The 20,391-nt window shown below is 43.2% G+C and overlaps 1 protein-coding gene across 6 annotated transcripts in view; it reads left to right on the top strand.

Annotated features, from left to right (window-relative positions):
- SSH2 (slingshot protein phosphatase 2) overlaps positions 1–20,391 on the top strand; it is a 280,902-nt gene that overhangs the window by 129,315 nt on the left and 131,196 nt on the right. For 2 of the 6 annotated variants that reach the window (XM_051824584.2, XM_008270961.4), the window contains exon 1: positions 18,785–19,102. The exons of the other annotated variants lie outside the window; for them this stretch is intronic. In XM_051824584.2, coding sequence (XP_051680544.2) covers positions 18,975–19,102 — 128 coding nt within the window. In that variant the 5' untranslated portion in view covers positions 18,785–18,974. Of the gene's footprint in view, positions 1–18,784; positions 19,103–20,391 lie in introns of those variants that run through there. 6 annotated transcript variants of the gene reach the window in all.

The raw sequence follows: 20,391 nt of genomic DNA, 5'->3' as shown, positions 1-20,391 counted from the left end.
AGTCATAACCATTGGATACCCATGGAAAGCCTGTTTAAAGACACCGATTATGTTGATTCAGTGACTCAATATTTATTAAGAGAAAACTCACACACTTGCCTCTCCGACTCGCTACTATTCCATCATCCTCGGCAGAGGCATTCATTAATAACATGACTGGTAGACTCTTTGTCAGTCATTCACAGGGAATTTCCCCAAACTAGGCAGCTATCTGGACAGAAAAGGAAAGACCTATGATCGATTACCTAACCCAGCCCTGAAACAACTGATCTGATGAAATGCCAAACAGAAGATCAGGGAATTTAGAAACTTGTTATAAGCCACTTGTGCTCCTAACAATTCTTACTCTTCAGTGGAAAAGTCTCACCTGTGATAACAGAACTCCACTTTTTCACAGCACTTCCAACAGCACTGTTAACACATTTGTTCTTTCTGCTGAAAACTGTGTGAGAGCAGGGGCATTCTCTGGCCTGTTCATAATTATGTCCTTGAATTCTGGCACATAGATAGCACTCAGTAACTTTGTTTAAAAGGAATGAATAAAGAATCATACTTTTCATCTATTTTCAGGCTATGGGAAAAGATATTTAATGCCTCTTTGAGTCCATTTCCTCAACTGTATAAGAAGACCAAAAATCTTTTACAGTTTTTCATGAGGATTTGACATATAAATGTAAAGTGCTTGTCACAATAATAGGCATTCAATAATGAATAGCTATTATTATTATTATTATTATTCCTTCTTGTAATTATAAACTGAATTCTGTGGGGTTAGGGAACCTTTTTTCTGCCAAAGGCCATTTGGATATTTAATAACATCATTTGCAGACCACACAAAATTATAAACTTAAAAATTAGCCTGATATAGATTCACTGATTTTTTTTTAAAAAAATGTATTTATTTATTTGAAAGAGTTACACAGAGAGAGGAGAGAGCGAGAGAGGTCTTCTATCCGATGGTTCACTCCCCGGTTGGCCACAACAGCCGGTACTGCACTAATCCGAAGCCAGGAGCCAAGAGCTTCTTCTGGATCTCCCATGTGGGTGCAGGGGCCCAAGGACTTGGGCCATCTTCTACTGCTTTCCCAGGCCACAGCAGAGAGCTGGATCGGAAGTGGAGCAGCCGGGACCAGAACTGGCGCCCATATGGGATGCTGGCACTTCAGGCGAGGGCGTTAGCTCGCTGCACCACAGCTCCGGCCCCAGATTCACTGAATTTGAGTCCCACCTAGAGTTGCCTTGACAAGGCCAGACCAAATGATTTCATGGACCTGTATGACCTGCAGGCCAGACATTCCCCAACCCTGTTCTAAAAAAAAAAGATCATAATTTTATGTCCATAATAAATAATAAACTTTATAATACATATTTCGAAAACTTCAGAATTACTACAGCCTCATTTTTCTTCTTGAAAATCAATTACTGTTAAGATTAAAGGCCTTTTCAGATAGGTTAAAATATACCTGGCCAGTTAATTTTTTTCTGTTTTGTTTAAGGTATACCTCTTCTTAAAAGCTGGGATATGTAATTCGTGAAATCACTTTTAGTTAAATGATTGTCTTAGGTTAGGTAAGTTGAACTGTGAGTACTACGGAACACTGAATGATTCTTAATTTTAAGAAAACAAAACTTTTGAGTTTTCTACAAGGATGATCTGGAGCATATACACATTTCTTTCTGTCTCTGTTGCTGCTGCATCCCTAGCCAGATAAGGTGTTTTAAATGATTTATTTTAAACTCAGTGATTGGAAGATTATTGATTGTTAAGTGTAACTGATGAATGACATGACAGCATTTAAGTCTGTGTAAAGAGCAGTGGAAGGATCCTTACTGCATTGTTGCTTTTGTGTTTTTTTTAATATGTTAATGATAATATTTCTTTCTGGTAAAAAATATTTATTTACTTATTTGAAAGGCAGAGAGAGAGAGAGCGAGAGAGAGAGAGAGATCTTCCATCCACTGGTTCACTCCCCAGATGGCTGCAGCAGCCAGAGATGTGCCGATCGAAAGCCAGGAGCCTGGAGCTTCTTCCAGGTCTCCCACATGGGTGCAGGGGCCCAAGGACTTGGGCCATCCTCCACTGCTTTCCCAGGCCATAGCAGAGAGCTGGATCAGAAGTGGAGCAACCATCGCCCATATGGAATGCTGGCACTGCAAGCCGGGGCTTTAATCCAGTGTGCCACAGCACCAGCCCCTACTGCCTCCTTTTAAAATTCCCATTCACTCTTTAACCCATGAAATCTTTTGCCCCTACACATCTCAGTCTGCTGCTCATTAGATCCCTAGTGACTACTTAGTGGTCCCCATCTTAAATGACACTCATGACCATCCTTCTCTGTAATTTGAACCTCCTTTGGCTTTCTTATCATCATTCTTTGCTGTTCATAGTGTCCCAATTGGTTCTGCCAGCAGTTCATCCCACTACTTCCATTAAAGGTTACTTTTCCCCAGGGAACCATCCTTGTCTTTCTTTTGCCTGAAATTTTCAACTTTTGGAGAAACCATTTGAAAAGCTGGTTAAAGCTCTAGGCCTTTTCCTCAGGAAAATGTTTGCATATAATTTCAAGGTTGCTTATCTTTCCATTCCTGTCTCTATACATCGTCCCTGAGTTACCTCATCCACTCCTTTCTTCGTGTCCTTGTATCAAGAACTGTCAAATCTATAAATCACTGCAGATTTCAATTTGAACTTTAAACTCTTAATTCACACTGCCTGTTGTCTTGTGTATCTTATAATCATTTTTATTGTATTTATCAAATTTATTTTGCAGTGGGCATTTGGCACCATGGTAAAGCTGCCACTTGGGACAGCCATATCCCATATCACAATGCCTAGGTTCGAGTCCCCACTCCACTTCCAATTCCAGCTTCTTGCTAATGCACACTCTGGGAAGCATAAGGTGATGGCTCAAATATTTGCATCCCTGCGGCTCCCATGTGGGAGATTCAGGTTGAGCTCCCGGCTTTGGTGTGGCCCACCTCTGGCTGTTGCACATGTAAGGGAAGTGAACCAGCAGATGGAAGATCTCTCTCTGCCTTCCAAATAAATAAAAATTTCCAAAGTGTATTTCTCTTCCTCTTGTTAATGATTTCCATCTACTTAGTGTTACACTAGAAACTTCATATTCATCCCTGATTCTCATGTGCCACAATTCAGTCAATCCCCACATCTATCACTTCTACCTCCTGAACTTCTCACAGATGAAAAACAAACAAGAGAACATTACAGATCAAAACCAAGATATTAGTAAAAAACTATTTTAAGTTAGTGAAAATAACTTCTTTAACAAACATCTAAGTAGGAACTGTAAACAGGTTTAAGGTGGGTTTGGATTCTGCAGTGATAGTGCAGGCTTTACTGTCTAGGCATGCTCTATTTGGCAAAACACAAATTCAAGAAACTATATAGAATCAGTCAATTTTAGTGCAAGTCTTATGTTAGTAGCTTTATAAAGGAATTTAGAATTGTATTTATACTATCATTAAGCACAGGAGGGATTTTAGTATACATGTGTATGTTTATCTCAAACTTTTCCTTTTCTCACCATAACCTTAAAGTTAAGCAAGGGTCCTTCAGAATGTTTGTGGAAAATTGAATTCAGTTCAAATTTAGGGGATGGCATCGTGCACAGTTGTCGCTCCCACTCTTCGCGAAGGAACGACACAGGACCCTGCGCTGTTCTTTTATCTGCTCGGCCCTCCCCGGGTTTGCTGCTGGTTCTTCCTGGGTTGGCTGCCGTCCCTCCACCTCCGTGGAGGGGCGGGGCCCCCTGCCACTTTCCCCACTTCCACAGGGGAGCGGCACACCGCTGGCCGGCTCTCTCGTGGGCTGCTCAGGTGTTCCTCAGGTGTTCCTGGTGCATGTTGTCTCTCTCCTCCTTTATAGTCCTCTTCCACCAATCCCAACTCTGCTACCCACACGCCGAGTACGCTGCTCTCCTCCAATCAGGAGCAGCTCCTGCAGCTTGTCAAGTTGGTGAGAGGCAGCTGTATAGAAGCTGTTTACTCCTCTCCCAGCGCCATATTGTGGGAGAGCAGATGCATAGAATAAGTAATTACTTAATTCCAGTAACTTAGTCTAGTCCGAGTTGCTCCCCACACACAGTGAGTTAAGCCACCACGTGAACTCTGACAAGATAGCCCAAGTATTTGGACCCTTGCCACCCATATAGGTAACCCAGATGGGAGATCTGGGCTCCTGGCTCCAGTGTGGCCTAGCCCCAGCCATTGCAGCAATTTGGGGAGTGAACCAGCAGATGGAAGATCTCCCTCTCTCTCTCTTCTTCTGTGTGTGTGTGTGTGTATGTGTGTGTGTATGTGTGTGTCCATTTCTGCCTGTCTCTGTGTTACTCTACCTTTCAAATAAATAAATCTGTAACAAAAATTGAGGGGCCAGTTTTGTGACATAGTGGGGTAAGCTGCTGCCTGCAATATTGGCATCCCATGTGAGCACCAGTTTGGGTCCCAGCTGCTCCACTTTCAACCCAGTCCCCTGCTAATGCACCTGGAAAAGTAGTGGAATATTGGCCTAAGTAATTGGACCCCTGCACACACATGGGAGACCCAGATGAAGCTCCTGCCTCCTGACTTTGGCTTGATCCAGCCCTGGCCTTTGTGGCCATTTGGAGAATGAACCAGCAGATGGAAGATCTGTTTCTCCTTCTCTCTGTAACTTTGCCTTTCAAATAAATAAATAAATAAATATTTTAAAAGAAATCCAATATTCTCTTTCCTTTTTGGTTATATGATTTTTCTTAACTACTGGAATGATAATAAGTCATCATGCCCATGTCAAAGTGTAAGCAGCAGTTCTTTTGTAGTTAATGCTTTATTTAGACTGACTAAAGCTCCCCTCCACCAAATTAAAACAAAACAAAACAAAACAAAGCTTTTGGAGGAAAACCTAGCTACATTTTGGTCCCTTGCTACCCATGTGGGAATCTAGCATGTAGTTTCTGGCTTCCACATGGCTCAGCCCTGGCTGTTGCAGCCATCTGGGGAATGAACCAGGGAATGGAAGAGATATATTTATCTCTCTCTCTCCCTCTCCCTCCCCCCCCCCTTCTCTCTCTGAAGCCCTGCCTTTCAAATAAAAAATCTTTTTAAAAATATTTATTTCGGGGGTCGGCACCATGGCTCACTTGGTTAATCCTCTGCCTGCAGCGCCAGCATCCCATATGGGTGCCAGTTTCTGGTCCTGGTTGTTCCTCTTCCAGTCCAGCTCTCTGCTGTGGCCCGGGAGGGCAGTGGAGGATGGTCTGGGTTCTTGGGCCCCTGCGCCCACATGGGAGACTGGGAGGAGGCACCTGGCTCCTGGCTTCGGATGGGGGCAGCGCTGGCTGTGGCGGTCATTTGGGGAGTGAACCAACGGAGAGAGGACCTTTGTCTCTGTCTTTCTCTCTCACTGTCTATAACTCTACCTGTCAAATAAATTTTTAAAAAAATATTTCAAAGCATAATATACAAATAAGAAAATACCTCAAATAGTAGACAAAGTAGCGTCACATAAATGTTATATCACAGTGAAACTTTTATTATAGTCAACTTGTAGTCAAACATTTTACTGAAATTATTTAGAAAGTTTGGTAGCGGGGAGTGGGGCAGGTATAAACATCTTTTTAAAACTTTTAGAAGTATTTATCTTCTTTTTTTTTAAAAAAAATTATTTATTTGAAAGACAGAGTTACAGAGAGAGGAGGAGAGAGAGAGAGATCTTCCATCTGCTGGTTCACTTCCCGAAATGGCTGCTACAGTCAGGGCTGTGCCAGGCCAAAGCCAGGAGCCCAAGGCTTCTTCCAGGTCTTTCATCACATGGGTGCAGGGGCCCAAGCACTTGGGCCATCTTGTGCTGCTTTCCCAGGTGCATTAGCAGGGAGTAGCCTATCCTGGCACTGGTACCCATATGGGATAGCAGCATCACAGGTAGAGGCTTAACCTTCCATGCCACAGACTCAGTATTTCTCTTCTAATTACTTAGTATACTCATTTTGTTAAAGATACTCATACCATAGACAGTTTTCCTGTTTTGGGTTTAAATCATAGTGGGAAGGGGATCATAAAGCATTTCATGAATACTCTAGGAAAGGCTGGTAAAGTCGAAGCTGAAGTATCTGCTTTCTAAGAAATGATTAGGGTAAAGATGGATCTTAGAACTGGTCTTTTATTTATTAAGTAATATAAGGCAAGAGCTTAAGCAGTAATTATAGACTAGCAGGCCTGATTTATTGCTTTGTTAATACACTACACCCTTAAGTTTAAAATACTAGGGCAGCGTTGTTGTGCAGCAGGTTAAGCCACCGCCAAGTTAGTGGCATCCTATATGAGCACTGATTTGAGTCTCAGCTGCACCACTTTATTTATTTATTTATATCTGTTTGTTTGTTTGTTTTAGAGGTAGAGTCACATACAGAGAGAGGGAGAAACAAAGATCTTCCATCTGCTGGTTTACTCCCCATATGGCTGTAATGGCTGGAGCTGGGCCGATCAGAAGCCAGGAGCCAGGAGCCTCCTCAGGATCTTCCACGTGGGTGCAGGGGCCCAAGCATTTGGGCCATCTTCAACTGCTTTCCCAGGCCATAGCAGAGAGCTGGATCAGAAGTGGAGCAGCCTAGACTCGAATCAGCATTCATATGAGATGCCAGTGCTGCAGGCACATGCTTAGCCCACTATGACACAGTGCTGGCCCCTGGCTGCTCCACTTCTGATCCAGCTCCCTGCTAATGCATTAGCATTAGCATTTCTGCATTAACAAAAAGGTGAAATCAGGAGCCATAGCCAGGTACTGAACACAGGTACTCTGATGAGGATGAGGACGTCTTAACCAGGGTCTTAACTGCTAAGCTAAATGCCTGACTATGTATCTGCTTTCTTAACCAGTGTTATACACTGTCGTCATGATGGTGGACATTCATTACAGAATAGATGAAATCTGGGGGCTGGCTCCGTAGCACAGTATGTTAATCCTCAGCCTGTGCCGCCGGCATCCCATATGGGCGCTGGTTCTAGTCCTGGCTGCCCTCTTCCAATCCAGCTCTCTGCTATGGCCTGGGAAAGCAGTAGAAGATGGCCCAAGTGCTTGGGCCCCTGCACCTGCATGGGAGACCAGGAAGGCGCACCTGGCTCCTGGCTTCAGATTGGCACAGCTCCAGCCGTCGCAGTCATCTGGGAAGTGAACCAACAGAGGGAAGACCTTTCTGTCTCTCCCTTTCACTGTCTGTTATTCCACCTCTCAAATAAATAAATAATTATTTAAAAAAAAGAATAGATGAAATCTGAAAAGGTCTTATGTTGTCAACAAGAAGGACTCTCAGCGAACTTAAATACCTGTCTGCACCTGGTGTTTTCTCCTGCTATGAAGGCCTAGCAGGTCCTGGCAATAATGGGGACCTGATACCATACTAAATATAGCAGTAATATGATCCTTTGGACACTGTATACCACCCTCTTGCTACCGAGTCCCTTATAACTGTGTATTTCAAACTTATATTCACCACAGGACATTTTTCAAAGCACTGATATCTAAAGATTTCTTTTGTTTCTGTAGTTTTTACATAATATCCTACCTGAATGAGGCGTTTATTTGTGGATAGTGATGATACACTGTCATCTTATTTGATGTTTAAAATAAACTTACTGGGAGCAGGTAGTTAGCCTCTTGTTTAAGATGCCCGTGTCTCACATCAGAATGCTTGGGTTTGACTTTAAGCTCTGGTTCCTGCCCCACTCCTGGATCCAGTTCTGGCTGAGGCCCAGTTGTTGTAAGCATTTGGGGAGTGAACCAGCACATAGGAGCTGTATCTGTCTCTTTGCCTCTCAGATAATTAATTATTATTTTTTTTTAGAAAATAACCCTACTAGCTGCCCAAGTATTACCATTTCAGATGAATCAAACTATAAGAAGACTAGATTCTAGGTTCATATGTGTACAATTTAGCCTACCTAATGTTAAGCGGTGAATTGCATTCAGTTTGACTAATCCTGAACACCTGTATATCAGGCTCTTTGTTAGACGCTGATTATCAAAATGAGTAAGAGTTAAACACACTTTCATAATAATTCCTTACTCAACACCTAAATGGTTCTTTATTTCCTTTCAGATCAAGTCCAAACTGTTCCTTGTACCCTTCCAATCCTCTGTAATTTAAATCCTATGGCATATAAATCTTAACTTCATCCCTTCTACAACACCATCAGTAGAACTACCTTTTTACCTATCCTCCCTAAAGCAAAATTTTGCTATAAGGTACTTTCTAGCTTGTCCTCCTAAAGCCAAGTTTCATTCTTTATTTAAACTGTTCCTTCTCAGAGACCATATTCCTCCAGCCTTCCAGGTTATCCAAGTGTAATATATTGTTCAAGGCTTATTTCAGTTCTCAGTTCTTTCAATAATTAGAAAATTGCAGTGTTTATTCAAGGTCTTATTTTCTTTCCTCTATTTTATGCCATAAATATTAAGTTTATAATTATATAGAATATATATATATTTCTCAAATTGTTGCATAGGCAATAACTTAGCACAGATCAGACATTGTAACTTTTTTTGTGGACTTCATATGTCTTAACACAGTGCTAGGTAAGTCATAAGCACTAAATACATTCTGGATGGATGACTGATCCTTTACATCACATCCCACTATCTTATTTCTTAAGGCTTACCATTTTTTTTTACATACGCTTTAGGCTCTATGTAAGTATTTCCTTAAGAATCAATACACTTCCTCACACCTGGTATAGGCAAGCCCCTCAGCTCCTCTCCACCACCTCATCTCTCTCTTGCTGCCTTTTGTTATTTGGATAGATGCCTTTATGCAGACAATTTAGCAGAGGGCCTGGAGCACAACCCAGTAGGTAGGGCTTTATTTTTATTTTCGAGCCTGCCCTAGACTTTCAGGAGCCAAAAGTTCAAATTGCAGCAGGATTTATTCAGCCCTTTCACAAGCAGTTTAGTACTATGCGGTTTGTTTAGAATGGTCAGGTTTCCAGGCCGTTGGCTGAGCAGCATCATTATCTCTCTAAACCTTCGTGGATCAGTTTCCTTGACCACATTTCACTTTCCATGTCTTTCTTCTCTGAAATCAGGCGAACATGCAAAATCACATACTTATACAATTAAATACTTTTCAATCACCATGTCAAACATGTTCAAATAATTTAAGTACAATATTAGAAGATGTGTTTTCACTCTGGGTCAGGCAAAACCAAGAAGTATGCAAAAGCTATGCTGGTCAATCCTGAGTAAAAAGAGGGCACTTTGTATCATTCTTCAGCTAATACCTGGAACTACTGAGAAAAGATACAGTTTTGTCAGATTCTATTCAATCCACATCAGCTGGAAGGCCAACTGGACAATGAATCTTAAGTGAAGTGAAAAATACTTGGTGGGGGGAGGGTGGGTGGAGAGAAGATTAAGTAGCAAATCTTTCTATTCATTTCTGATTTCGAAATGTTTCCAACACACAGCAAAGAACAAATAGTCATACATGCAATAGACAGTACTGTGACATTCTAACATTTTACTATTTTAACTTAAAAAAATTATAATTGAAGCCCCCCCCCGTTAACTCTTCTAGTTGAAGATCCCTTCCCCCCTTCTGCATACAAGTAACTATGCTCTTGAATTTGTTTTTCTTTCCATTCTTGTTTTCATATTGTTACTCACTTGATAATGTTTCTTTAATGTGAAATCCATTCAGTAAACTATACCTTTAAGATGTGGAATAGGGGCGAGCACTATGGCTCACTTGGTTAATCCTCCACCTGTGCCACCGGCATCCCATATGGTCACCGGTTCTAGTCCTAGTTGCTCCTCTTGCAATCCAGCTCTCTGCTGTGGCCCGGGAGGGCAGTGGAGGATGGCCCGAGTACTTGGGCCCCTGCACCCGCGTGGGCGACCGGGAAGAAGCACCTGGCTCCTGGCTTCGGATTGGCACAGCGCCAGCCGTGGCGGCCATTTGGGGAGGGAACCAATAGAAGGAAGACCTTTTTCTCTCTCTCTCTCACTGTCTATAACTCTACCTGTCATATAAAAAAAATGTGAAATTAATTTTTAAGAATTTCTTATGTTTGATACATAAAATATGTATAAGGATAAGCAAACTATTTTCCTGCTTAAAAACTTCTAGCTCAGAGATGGATAGGGGATAGATATGTGACAAATCCAACACAGCAAAATCTTTTTTTTTTTTTTTTTTTTTTGACAGGCAGAGTGGACAGTGAGAGAGAGAGACAGAGAGAAAGGTCTTCCTTTTGCCGTTGGTTCACCCTCCAATGGCCGCCCCAGCCGGTGCGCTGCGGCCAGCACACCGCGCTGATCCGATGGCAGGAGCCAGGTGCTTCTCCTGGTCTCCCATGGGGTGCAGGGCCCAAGCACTTGGGCCATCCTTCGCTGCACTCCCGGACCACAGCAGAGAGCTGGCCTGGAAAAGGGGCAACTGGGACAGAATCCGGCACCCCAACCGGGACTAGAACCCGGTGTGCCGGTGCTGCAGGAGGAGGATTAGCCTATTGAGCCACAGCGCTTGCCTACAGCAAAATCTTAATTGTAAAATCCAGGAGGTTAAGTATTTGGGTATTACTGCACAATTTTTCCTGTGTATCTGCATATTTTAAACTTCTTTTTAAAAATTGTATTTATTTGAAAGGCAGAGAGAGACAGACAGACAGATAGATCTTCCATCTACTGTTTAACTCCCTAAACGGCACAACAGCCAGGGCTGGGCCAGGCCAAAGCCAAAGGCTTCTTCCAGGTCTCCAACATGGGTACAGGGGCCTAAACACTTGGGTCATCTTCCAGTGCCTTCCCAGGCACATTAGCAGGGAGTTGGATCCTAAGTGGAGCAACCAGGACTTGAACCAGCACCCATGTGGGATGCATGAGTCACAGGTGGCAACTTTACCAACTGGCCCACATATGTGCTTCTTAAAAGGCAACTACAATATATTGATGTTTATATATGCAAAGAAAATTTCTAGAAATATTAAAAGAAATCATTTCTGGGAGTAGGATGATGGGAATGGGAAGGATAGATTTTATTTTACCTATTTTACCTTTCTGAATCCTGAAAATGATTTAAACATTCAGCATGTGTTACTTTTATTATCTTTTTTTTTTAAAGGAAGGCCTTTATTACTCATCTCTGTGTTTCCCAAGTGTGTAATTTGTTTTAAAGATATTTATTTATTTGAAAGGCAGAGTTACAGAAAGAGGAGAGACAGAGAGAGATCTTTCATCCCCTGTTTCACTCCCCAAATGGCTGCAATGGCTGGGACTGAGCCAGGCCAAAGCTAGGAGTCAGGAGCCTCTTCTGGATCTCCCATGTTGGGGCAGATGCTGAAAAGCTTGGGCCATCTTTCTTTCCCAGGTACACTAGCAGGGAGCTGGATAGGAAGTGGAGCAGCCAGGATTTGAACTGCCACCCATATGGGATGCTGGCACTTGCAGGCAGTGGCCTAACCTGTTGCACCACAGAGATCCAGCCCCTATTATTTCCTTTTAAAAACTAAATTTAAAAAATAAAGTGATTGAGGAGTTGGAGTGGAGTCTAAATGGTTAAATGTTTTGTAAAGTAGTTGGGTGTGAAAAGTGATCTATAAATGCCTTTTATTTTTATTCAATAGAGTGTAGGGCCTTTGTAACCTGAAGAAAGCAGCATTTCAGCACCTCTTCCTACAGGAACATATGGTGGTTAAGATCACGGTGGATGAATGCCTCAGATGGACTCCTTGTGGAGTTGATAGGCAGTTCTTTTCAGTGTTCCCCATTTCTGTTATGGTGGAAAAGTTCCATGGAAAGGACAAAAAAGGCTCAGTCACATTGTTCAACCCAATGTTTAAAACTATTGTCAGATATTCTTTCAAAAAAAAAAAAAACTATTAGCCTCGTGGTGATCACAAAACGTGATTGCTTTTAACAGCCTTTGTTTACAGAGTTTGGTTTATTGTATTATATGAAGAGTGCCTTTGACTAAGTGTAGCGAGATACCTCTTGGTGTAGTCTGTGCAGTAGATTTGAAGATTCAATTATTATCCTGAGAATTTTATCCTGTCATTTTACAGATTAACAGGAGATAGAATGTTGTATTACTTCAGGCAACAAGCTTTTTGTTTTGTAACTCTTTAAGAGTGTTTCTTTTTTTTCCCTTTTGACACTCAGGGGATTAATTTGCTGTTTATTTCTGTAGATCAAGCCCTTAGAGAAAACAAAAATACAAGTGGATCATCTTATTGGTGTAGTCATATTTTTTAAGCCCAAGTATTTAAAAAATAAAGTTAAATAAATTAATGTTATTTGAAAACTTAAAGAATACAAAAATCAACTGAACACTGAAGATCTCATATTACAATAAATTGCAACAGGGGTTGATATAATTAACTAGTTGGCAAACAATAACAGCAAAGACTTTATGGATGAAATAGTGGTTCCTTAGGGTTTGAACATGTTTTAACTTTCATTCATTCACTTACCAACTTCTGGGTAATGAAAGAAAACAATTAGAGCTAGCTTTCTATTACTGGAAGCTGATTGGCCAACTTATGGATAATGTTGATAATAATGAAAATTTGATGGTATCTTGTTCAGAGCACTGTTGTCTGTATATCTTAATAAGCCTGTGAAGTAAACATTACCATCCTCAGTTTAGGGAAACTAAATCTGGGACAGACTAAGATTTGCCCATGGACAAAGTAGCTTGAATCTGGAACTTTTGATAGCAGATTTATTATTTTTTTATTTGATATGCAGAGAGACAGAGAAAGAGTCCACGCACACAGGAGGTCTCATCTGCTGGCTCACTCCCTAAATTCCCGTAATGGCTAAGGCTGAGCCAGCCCAAAGCTGATTGCTGAAAACTCAATCCAGTTCTCTCACATGGATGGCAGGGACTCTGAGTTATTTGAGCCATCACCTGCTGCCCCCCAGAGTGCACATTAGCAGGAAACTGGAATCAGGAGAGAAACTGGGACTCTTCCCCAGGCACTCTGATGTGGGATGTGGGCATTCCACCTGGAATTTGAACAGCTAGATGCAATACCTGCCCCCACTGCCACTTTCTAATATCGCCCACTTTCACTGTTTTCCAGATTTGTGGAAAAGAGCTTAAGAGGGATCATCTCTGGCCCAACATTTTCATTATCTCAGTGACTAAATGAAGGCTCATGGTTTAGGACTTTACTTTAATGTTGCCAGACATTAAGGCCAGAGAGTAGATTTTTTGTGCCAGGTATTCATTTAAGTACTTTCCATATATTAATAAAAATTATTCCTCACAATAACTTCAGTGCTAATATTGAATCATAGATTAAGTAACTGTCCCAAAATTCACAGCTAATAGTTACTCGATTCAAACCCAACCTGTTAATTCCTGACAGTTTTTAACTGCTGAGCTCCATTGCTTTGAACTAGGTAACTGTTTGTCTTATGTGGATTAAAGGCATTTTTCAGGAACTCCAGACTGGATGGCTCCTTTCTCTAAGCCTGCTGACTTTCATAAGAACAAAGCTTGAGGCATTTCCTTACAGGTTTATTTTCCCATTTTACAGATGAAGTTAAGTGACTTGGTCAAAGATGTAGTTTAAGTGATTGTGTTAGAAACAAGAATTTTGAAATAGGTTTTTGGCGCAGTGGTTTAGACACTGCTTGAGACTCCCAAATCCCATATTAGAGTGGCTGGGTTTGAGTCCTGGCTCTGCTCCTGTCCGGCTTCATGCCGATATGTACCATGGGAGGCAGCCGGTGATGGCTGAAGGACTTTGAGTGCCACACACCTCGGAGACCTGAGTTTCTGGCTTCTTTTGCTCCAGCCCCAGCTTTTGACAGCTTTTGGGGAAGTGAACCAGCTGCTGGGAGATCTTTGTCTCTCTGCATTTCAAATAAATAAATAAGAAAATAAATAGAATTTAGGGCCTCTGGTTTCTAACTCATTGCTTTTGGCCTCAGTTCAAGTGACCTACCACAGTGAAATTTTGTCATAACAGCAAAAGCATGTCCACATTCTTCATTCACATTTTCGTGTACCTTCAGGTTGTCCTGTAATACAATTAAGTCAATACAATGTAAGTCTCCAGTGTTCACTCTTTTGTAGTGATTTTACATTATGGAGGGACACACAAATACTTAGTAATGGAAGTACCTTAAGGATACAAGGAACATCTACTACTTAAAAAATTTTCAAAGCCATTAATATTTGCTTCTATTAATTTTTTTAAGTTTTATTTATTTAAAGGCAGAGTTACAGAGAAAGAGGGACATATAGGGAGAGGATTCTTCATCTGCCAGTTCACTCCCCACATGGTCCCAACAGCTAGGGCTAGGCCAGACAGAAACCAGGAGCCAGAGCTAGGAGTTTCTTCCAGGTCTCCCATGTAGGTGCAGGGGCCCAACCACTTAGGCCATCTTCTGATTCTTTCCCAGGCACATTAGCAGAGACCTGGATCAGAAGTGGAGCAGCCAGGACTCGAATCAGTGCCCATGTGGGATGCCAGCGTTGTAGGTGGTAGCTTTACCTGCTAAGCTACAGCACTAGCCTTTGATCCTATAAAATTTTTAATGTGATCATAACTAATGTTGTTAAGAGCCAACATTTTAGACTCTTCATTATCTGAGTCTTGAAATAATCAGCAAATGACATTTCAAATCTTCCAACTCAAGTGAGAATATAAAGAAATGCAGCAGTTTTTCTTGAGGGCCTTTTTGCAATTTTTTTTTTAAGAGAAAGCCCCTTCTGATTTCATGTGGAGTAGAAAACTAGCTTAATTTATCTCATGCTGCTCAATCTAATTTGGAATAATTTTTTAATTCCTTGATGCTTCAATACAGAGAGCTGTCCCCTAGAACCTTGTTTCCTGACAATGGACAGTAAAGGATTAAATCGAGCTGAAACTAAATTGATTGACATTTTGACACTGCAGACTGAAAAGAGGAATTTGTTCAACTTTTAAAACAGACAGGAGGGGGCTGGTGCTGTGGCATAGTGGGTAAAGCCGCCACCTGCAGTGCTGCTATCCCCTGTGGGCACCGGTTCAAGTTCTGGCTGCTCCACTTCCGGTCCAGTTCTCTTGCTATGGCCTGGGAAAGCAGTGGAAGATCACTCAAGTGCCTGGGCCCCTGCACCCACATGGGAGACCCAGAGGAAGCTCCAGGCTCCTGGCTTTGGATTGGCCCTACTCCAGCTGTTATGGCCATTTGGGAAGTAAACCAGTGGATGGAAGACCTTTCTCTCTCTCTCTCTCTCTTTCACTCTCTCTCTCTCTCTCTCTCTGCCTCTGCCTCTCTATAACTCTACCTTTCAAAAAAAACAGAAGAAAGAACTATTTTTTTAAAACTTTGCAATGATGATTTAATTTTTTCCTTAAAAAAATCAAGGGCATGTTCTAGCACTTTCATAATTTACTTTATTACAGTTGAAAGCAAGAATTTGACTTTGTAAAGCTTTTGAAATGGTCTGGATGGGGGTGTTTATGTAGTTTCCTTAGCTGAATGAGCACTGACAGAGGTCTTCTGAAGGGAAACCAAAAAACCAAAAACATTTTTGGGATATCACTATAGGGACTTATTTATTTTATTTGAAAGGCAGAGAGAGAGAGAGAGAGAGAGAAAATCTTCCATCCCCTGGTTCACTCCCCAGAATAGCTGCCAACAGTAGGGTCTGTGTTAGGCAGAAGCTAGGAACTGCATCCTGGTTGCCCACATGGCCAGGGACCAAGTACTTGGCCCATCTTCTGCTGCTTCTCCAGCTTTGTTAGCAGGAAGCTGGATCTGAAGCAGAGTAGCCAGGACTCCATTATGAGATGCCTACTTGTGGCCCACTTATTTATAAAAAGCAAGTGTACATACTCAGGAAATCTTTACCTCTAGTATCATAAACGCAAGCGATACTACTAAGATACATTTCCTGTTGACTTCTGTTTCAAACAGATACAGATGGTTACCACGCCATCATCTTTCCTAAACTGCATCATTTAATGTTGACTTCAATAAAATCCCATCTCTTCTGTGTCTTGAAAGGAACTGGACTCACCTTAACAGTGCTGTGTTGAAGTGTCTCTCTCTCTCTCTCTCTTTTTTTTTTTTAATCACAGCAGGAGTCTGTAATAAATTACAGCCTGGAAGAAGTTCCAAACTGGCAAGTTTACCAGATATTTTAAGCAATTTATTTTGGGGTGTATCAGCAGATTTTTTTCTTCCCCTGCCATTTGCTGACACAGCCTGAATAAATCTTTCAAACATTTTCCTTCTAGAGATGGATGAAGATGATGAACTCCTAGATCCAATCCTTCCATTAACTCTTCATTTGCCAACTAGTTCCTTCCCATTATCAGATCTCTAGGAAACTTAGATACCTCTTTCTGGCATGAATTTGCAATATTTCAAGTTCTTCAGTGCCTTGGCAACAGCTTTAAGTTTTATGGAAGGATCAATTGATTTAAAAAAAAAAAAAAAAAGTGGTTCTGGTTTTAGGTACAGAATTTATTGTTTGAATTGATTATTTCATTAGTAGTACTTTGAAGATTGCCAAAGTTCTCAACAAGGAAAGAATCTGGAAATTTACTTAGAATACTTATTTCTTCCTGATTCTAGCATATTGAGTCTTAAAGTGACTTCTTAATTTTAGTCTGTTTTCTCTTCTGACTGGCTAATGAAATCCTTTTCAAAAATTATGCATATTAATTTCTGGCTCTAGAATTCTTAAGGAAGATCCATTGATAAATATTTTAGACAAGTAGTCAGAAATGCTAAAAATACTGATGGCTGAAAATATTTGCTCTGGCATCATGAGACTGGAAGGACAAGAGATAAAGGAGCTGATTTTTATTGAGTGCCTGCATCCTGACAGCCCTTTTGTACGCCACTACATAGCATGCAAAAAAAAAATCCTTTTCTTTTTTTAAAATTTATTTATTTATTTGAAAGAGTTACACAGAGAGAGGAGAGATAGAGAGAGAGAGAGAGAGAGAGGTCTTCCATCCAATGGTTCACTCCCAGTTGGCCGCAACGGCTGGAGCTGCACTGATCCGAAACCAGGAGCTTCTTCTGGGTCTCCCACATGGGTGCATCTTCGACTGCTTTCCCAGGCCACAGCAGAGAGCTGGATCAGAAGTAGAGCAGCCAGGTCTCAAACCGGGGCCTATATGGGATGCCAGCGCTTCAGGCCAGGGCGTTAACCCACTGTGTCACAGCACCAGCCCCAAAGATTATCTTTTTCACCAAGAGCTGGTGCCTGGTCAGGTGAAAGGCACTGTTCAGTGAGTTGGAAGGAATATAGTAAGAGATTAAGTCAGTGAAAGATGAAAGAATACAAGTTGGTGGTTACATCTCTAGATCAGGAGTCAAAACCTGGGTCTTTGAATGACATAATTTACAAACGAGGCATTCTACCTAGACCTTAATATTTCTACAACTGTAAATTGAGGATATAATCTCTACTCTGCATTCTCAACCATGGCAGCCTGTTGAAATTACCTGGGGACACTTGAAAAGGCTGGTGGGCCGGTGCCGCGGCTCACTAGGCTAATCCTCCGCCTGCGGTGCAAGCACACCGGGTTCTAGTCCCGGTCGGAGTGCCAGATTCTGTCCCAGTTGCCCCTCTTCCAGTCCAGCTCTGCTGTGGCCAGGGAGTGCAGTAGAGGATGGCCCAGGTCCTTGGGCCCTGCACCCACATGGGAGACCAGGAAGAAGCACCTGGCTCCTGGCTTCAGATTGGCGCAGTGCGCTGGCCGCAGCGGCCACTGGGGTGTGAAACAACGGAAGGAAGACCTTTCTCTCTGTCTCTCTCTCTCTCACTGTCCACTCTGCCTGTCAAAAATTTAAAAAAATTAAAAAATTTAAAAAAAGGGCTCGTGTTGTGGTACAGTAAGTTAAGCTGCTGCTTGCAACACTGGCATCCCATACCCCAATGCCATTTGAGGCCCCGCTGCTTCACTTCTCATCCCAAATTTCCGCTGTCCCTGGGACTGTGGGGAGGATGGCACATGTGTGTGGGTCCCTGCCACTCACATGGGAGACCAGTGTGTTGTTCCTGACTTCTGGTTTGTGCCTGGCCCAGACCTGGCTGTTGCTGCCATTTTTGGAATGAACCAGCAGATCTCTTTCTTCTCTTTCTCGCTGACTCTCCTTCTCTGTTGCTCTGGCTTTCAAAAAAAAAAAAAAAAAAATACTGAAGTCTAGATCCCATCCTTGAGAGATTCCAATTTGATTGATACAGGTATTGGGCTTTTAAGTCTCGGGAAGTAATTCATATATGCAGCTGTGCATATATGACTGCATATAAGAGGTTTGGAGGATGGCTAGGAAAGCCGCTATAAACTGATTTACAAGGGTTGGAAGATGTTATCGATGATGTAAATAGTTTATACCCCCATCATATCTCCAACTGCTTAAAAAAAAAAAAAGCTAGCTAATCCCTAAATTACTGCAGAATAGAGGAAGCCCCTGATAAATATTTGTTGCATTTGTGAATGTACAGCCTTTTAAATGGGGTTTGAGGCACAATGTATAGAGCCTGTTAAGAGGCAGAACTTTTCAGTTGAAACATCTCTCCTTTGAGCAATCAGCCTGTTTCGCCCACCTCCTGCTCACTTCATTCCTTCACCAAAGCAAGGGTGTCTTGGGCTGCCCCGTTCCCTACCGGCCCAGACCGGCGCCGCGCTCTCCCGGGGCGGGATGCCTGTAGGACCGACCCCCGCCCCCCGCCCCCCGCCCCGCCCCCGCCTCAGCACCCCGCCCCGCGCCCCGCCCCGCCCCCGCCTCGGCGCCCCGCCCCGGACGCGGGTGGGGGCGGGCTGTTGGCGGCGCTCGGCAGCTCAGACTGCACAGCCCAGCGCTGGGCTTCGGCGGCTCCCTCCGCGCGACGCGGCGGGCCCAAGTCGGCCGCCGGGAGCCCGCGCGTCCGGCCCGGCGGAGTCGCGGAGTCGCGGTGAGCGCTTGGTGCCGGAGCCGGGCGGAGGCCAGCATGCGGAGCTGTGCGCTTTGAGCCGACCCGATGACCCTGAGCACTTTGGTCCGTGAGCGGAAGGCGCCCCCCGCCTGCACCTGTAGCCTCGGTGGCCCCGAAATGATCCCTTACTTCTCTGCCAACGCGGTCATCTCGCAGAACGCCATCAACCAGATGTGAGTCCGCTCGGCGCCCTCGAGCCTCCGCGAACGCCCGGAAAGTTTGCTTTTCCGCAGCCGCGCTCCCCAGCATCCTGGGGAGCGGACCCAGCCGGCGAGGCCGAAAGTGCAGCCTCGGTGGCGACCGGGGTGGGGGTGGGCTGTCGGGTGGAGGCAGAAGGGGTGGGAGTCGGCACAGGATCCCTTGGGAGAATTTCTGGTCAACTTTGAGGGACTCGGAAAGCGGCGTTGCCCTGCGGAAGTGTGTGGTGACCGGGTGACAGCGGAGCCATGGGGCTCTGGAGCCCCGGGGGAAAGGTGGTCGGTGGAGTTGGGCCAGCCGGCCGGAAACCCGAGGGACGCCCTGTGGCTCCTGCTGCTCTTTCTTTGGGTTTTTTTGTTTGTTTGTTTGTTTTTTGGTTTTTTTTTTTTTGTTTTTTTTTTGTGTGTGTGTTTTTTTTTTTTTTTTTTTGGTCTAAGGAAATTTGTGCCTGACCCTAAGTTTCTGTTGGGAGCCGCTCACACAAAGAAAAGCGGTCCATTCCTCGCTGAAGTTTTTTCAGAGAGCTAGACTTGGGTAGCTGGGCTGTTTGCCTTTATCTCTGCCTGGTAATACGTGCTCACACATAAGCCGGCATGCACACACACCTTCCTCCACTGCAGTGCAAGATTCAGACACACCTTTAAATCGTCCCTGTGTCTGAAACCTCTAGGATTGTCTCTCCCTTCCATAGTGGTGTAGCTATTCGTCAGCTTGTGGTTGATCTCACCTCACAGTTACAAAGCTCAGAGAGGAACCCCGCCTCTTCAAGCTGTGTGCCCGAACCAGTGGAGTGGTTTAAGGTTGCCTGAGATAGCAGCGGGCCATCCGCGGTAGTGTACTAGCCTCACGCCCGTGTTTTCGGAGCAGTCATCTGCTGAGGTTTTCTTAGACTCCCAGCACTTAGGCAGAGCTTCTGTCTCTCTCCCAGATCAACCCTTGAACTTCTTTAATGTCCAACAGCTGAAACTTTCCATTATCCCTTATTAAAGGTCCAGAGAATAGCATGTGGTTTATCTGTAATCTTACACCTAATTTATTGTTTTAATTAATGGTTTGCTCTCCTGTCCTCCCAATCGAATTAAGCTTGAGTTTCAGCTTTTTTCTTTTGTGTTGATTCATGTTCTAATTCCTAAAAAAAGAAAAAAAAAAAAGACAAGAAAGGTGAAAAAGTTTTGACTGCCTTGTACTGTGATTCTACAGGATTCTATACAAATTACTTCCATTTTACTTTTAAAAGGCTCCCCCCCCACCCCCGCCGGGGAGG

Source organism: Oryctolagus cuniculus, chromosome 17 (genome assembly GCF_964237555.1).
Source record: "Oryctolagus cuniculus chromosome 17, mOryCun1.1, whole genome shotgun sequence".
NCBI lineage: Eukaryota > Metazoa > Chordata > Mammalia > Lagomorpha > Leporidae > Oryctolagus > Oryctolagus cuniculus.
This window is presented reverse-complemented; position numbering and strand designations above follow the sequence as displayed.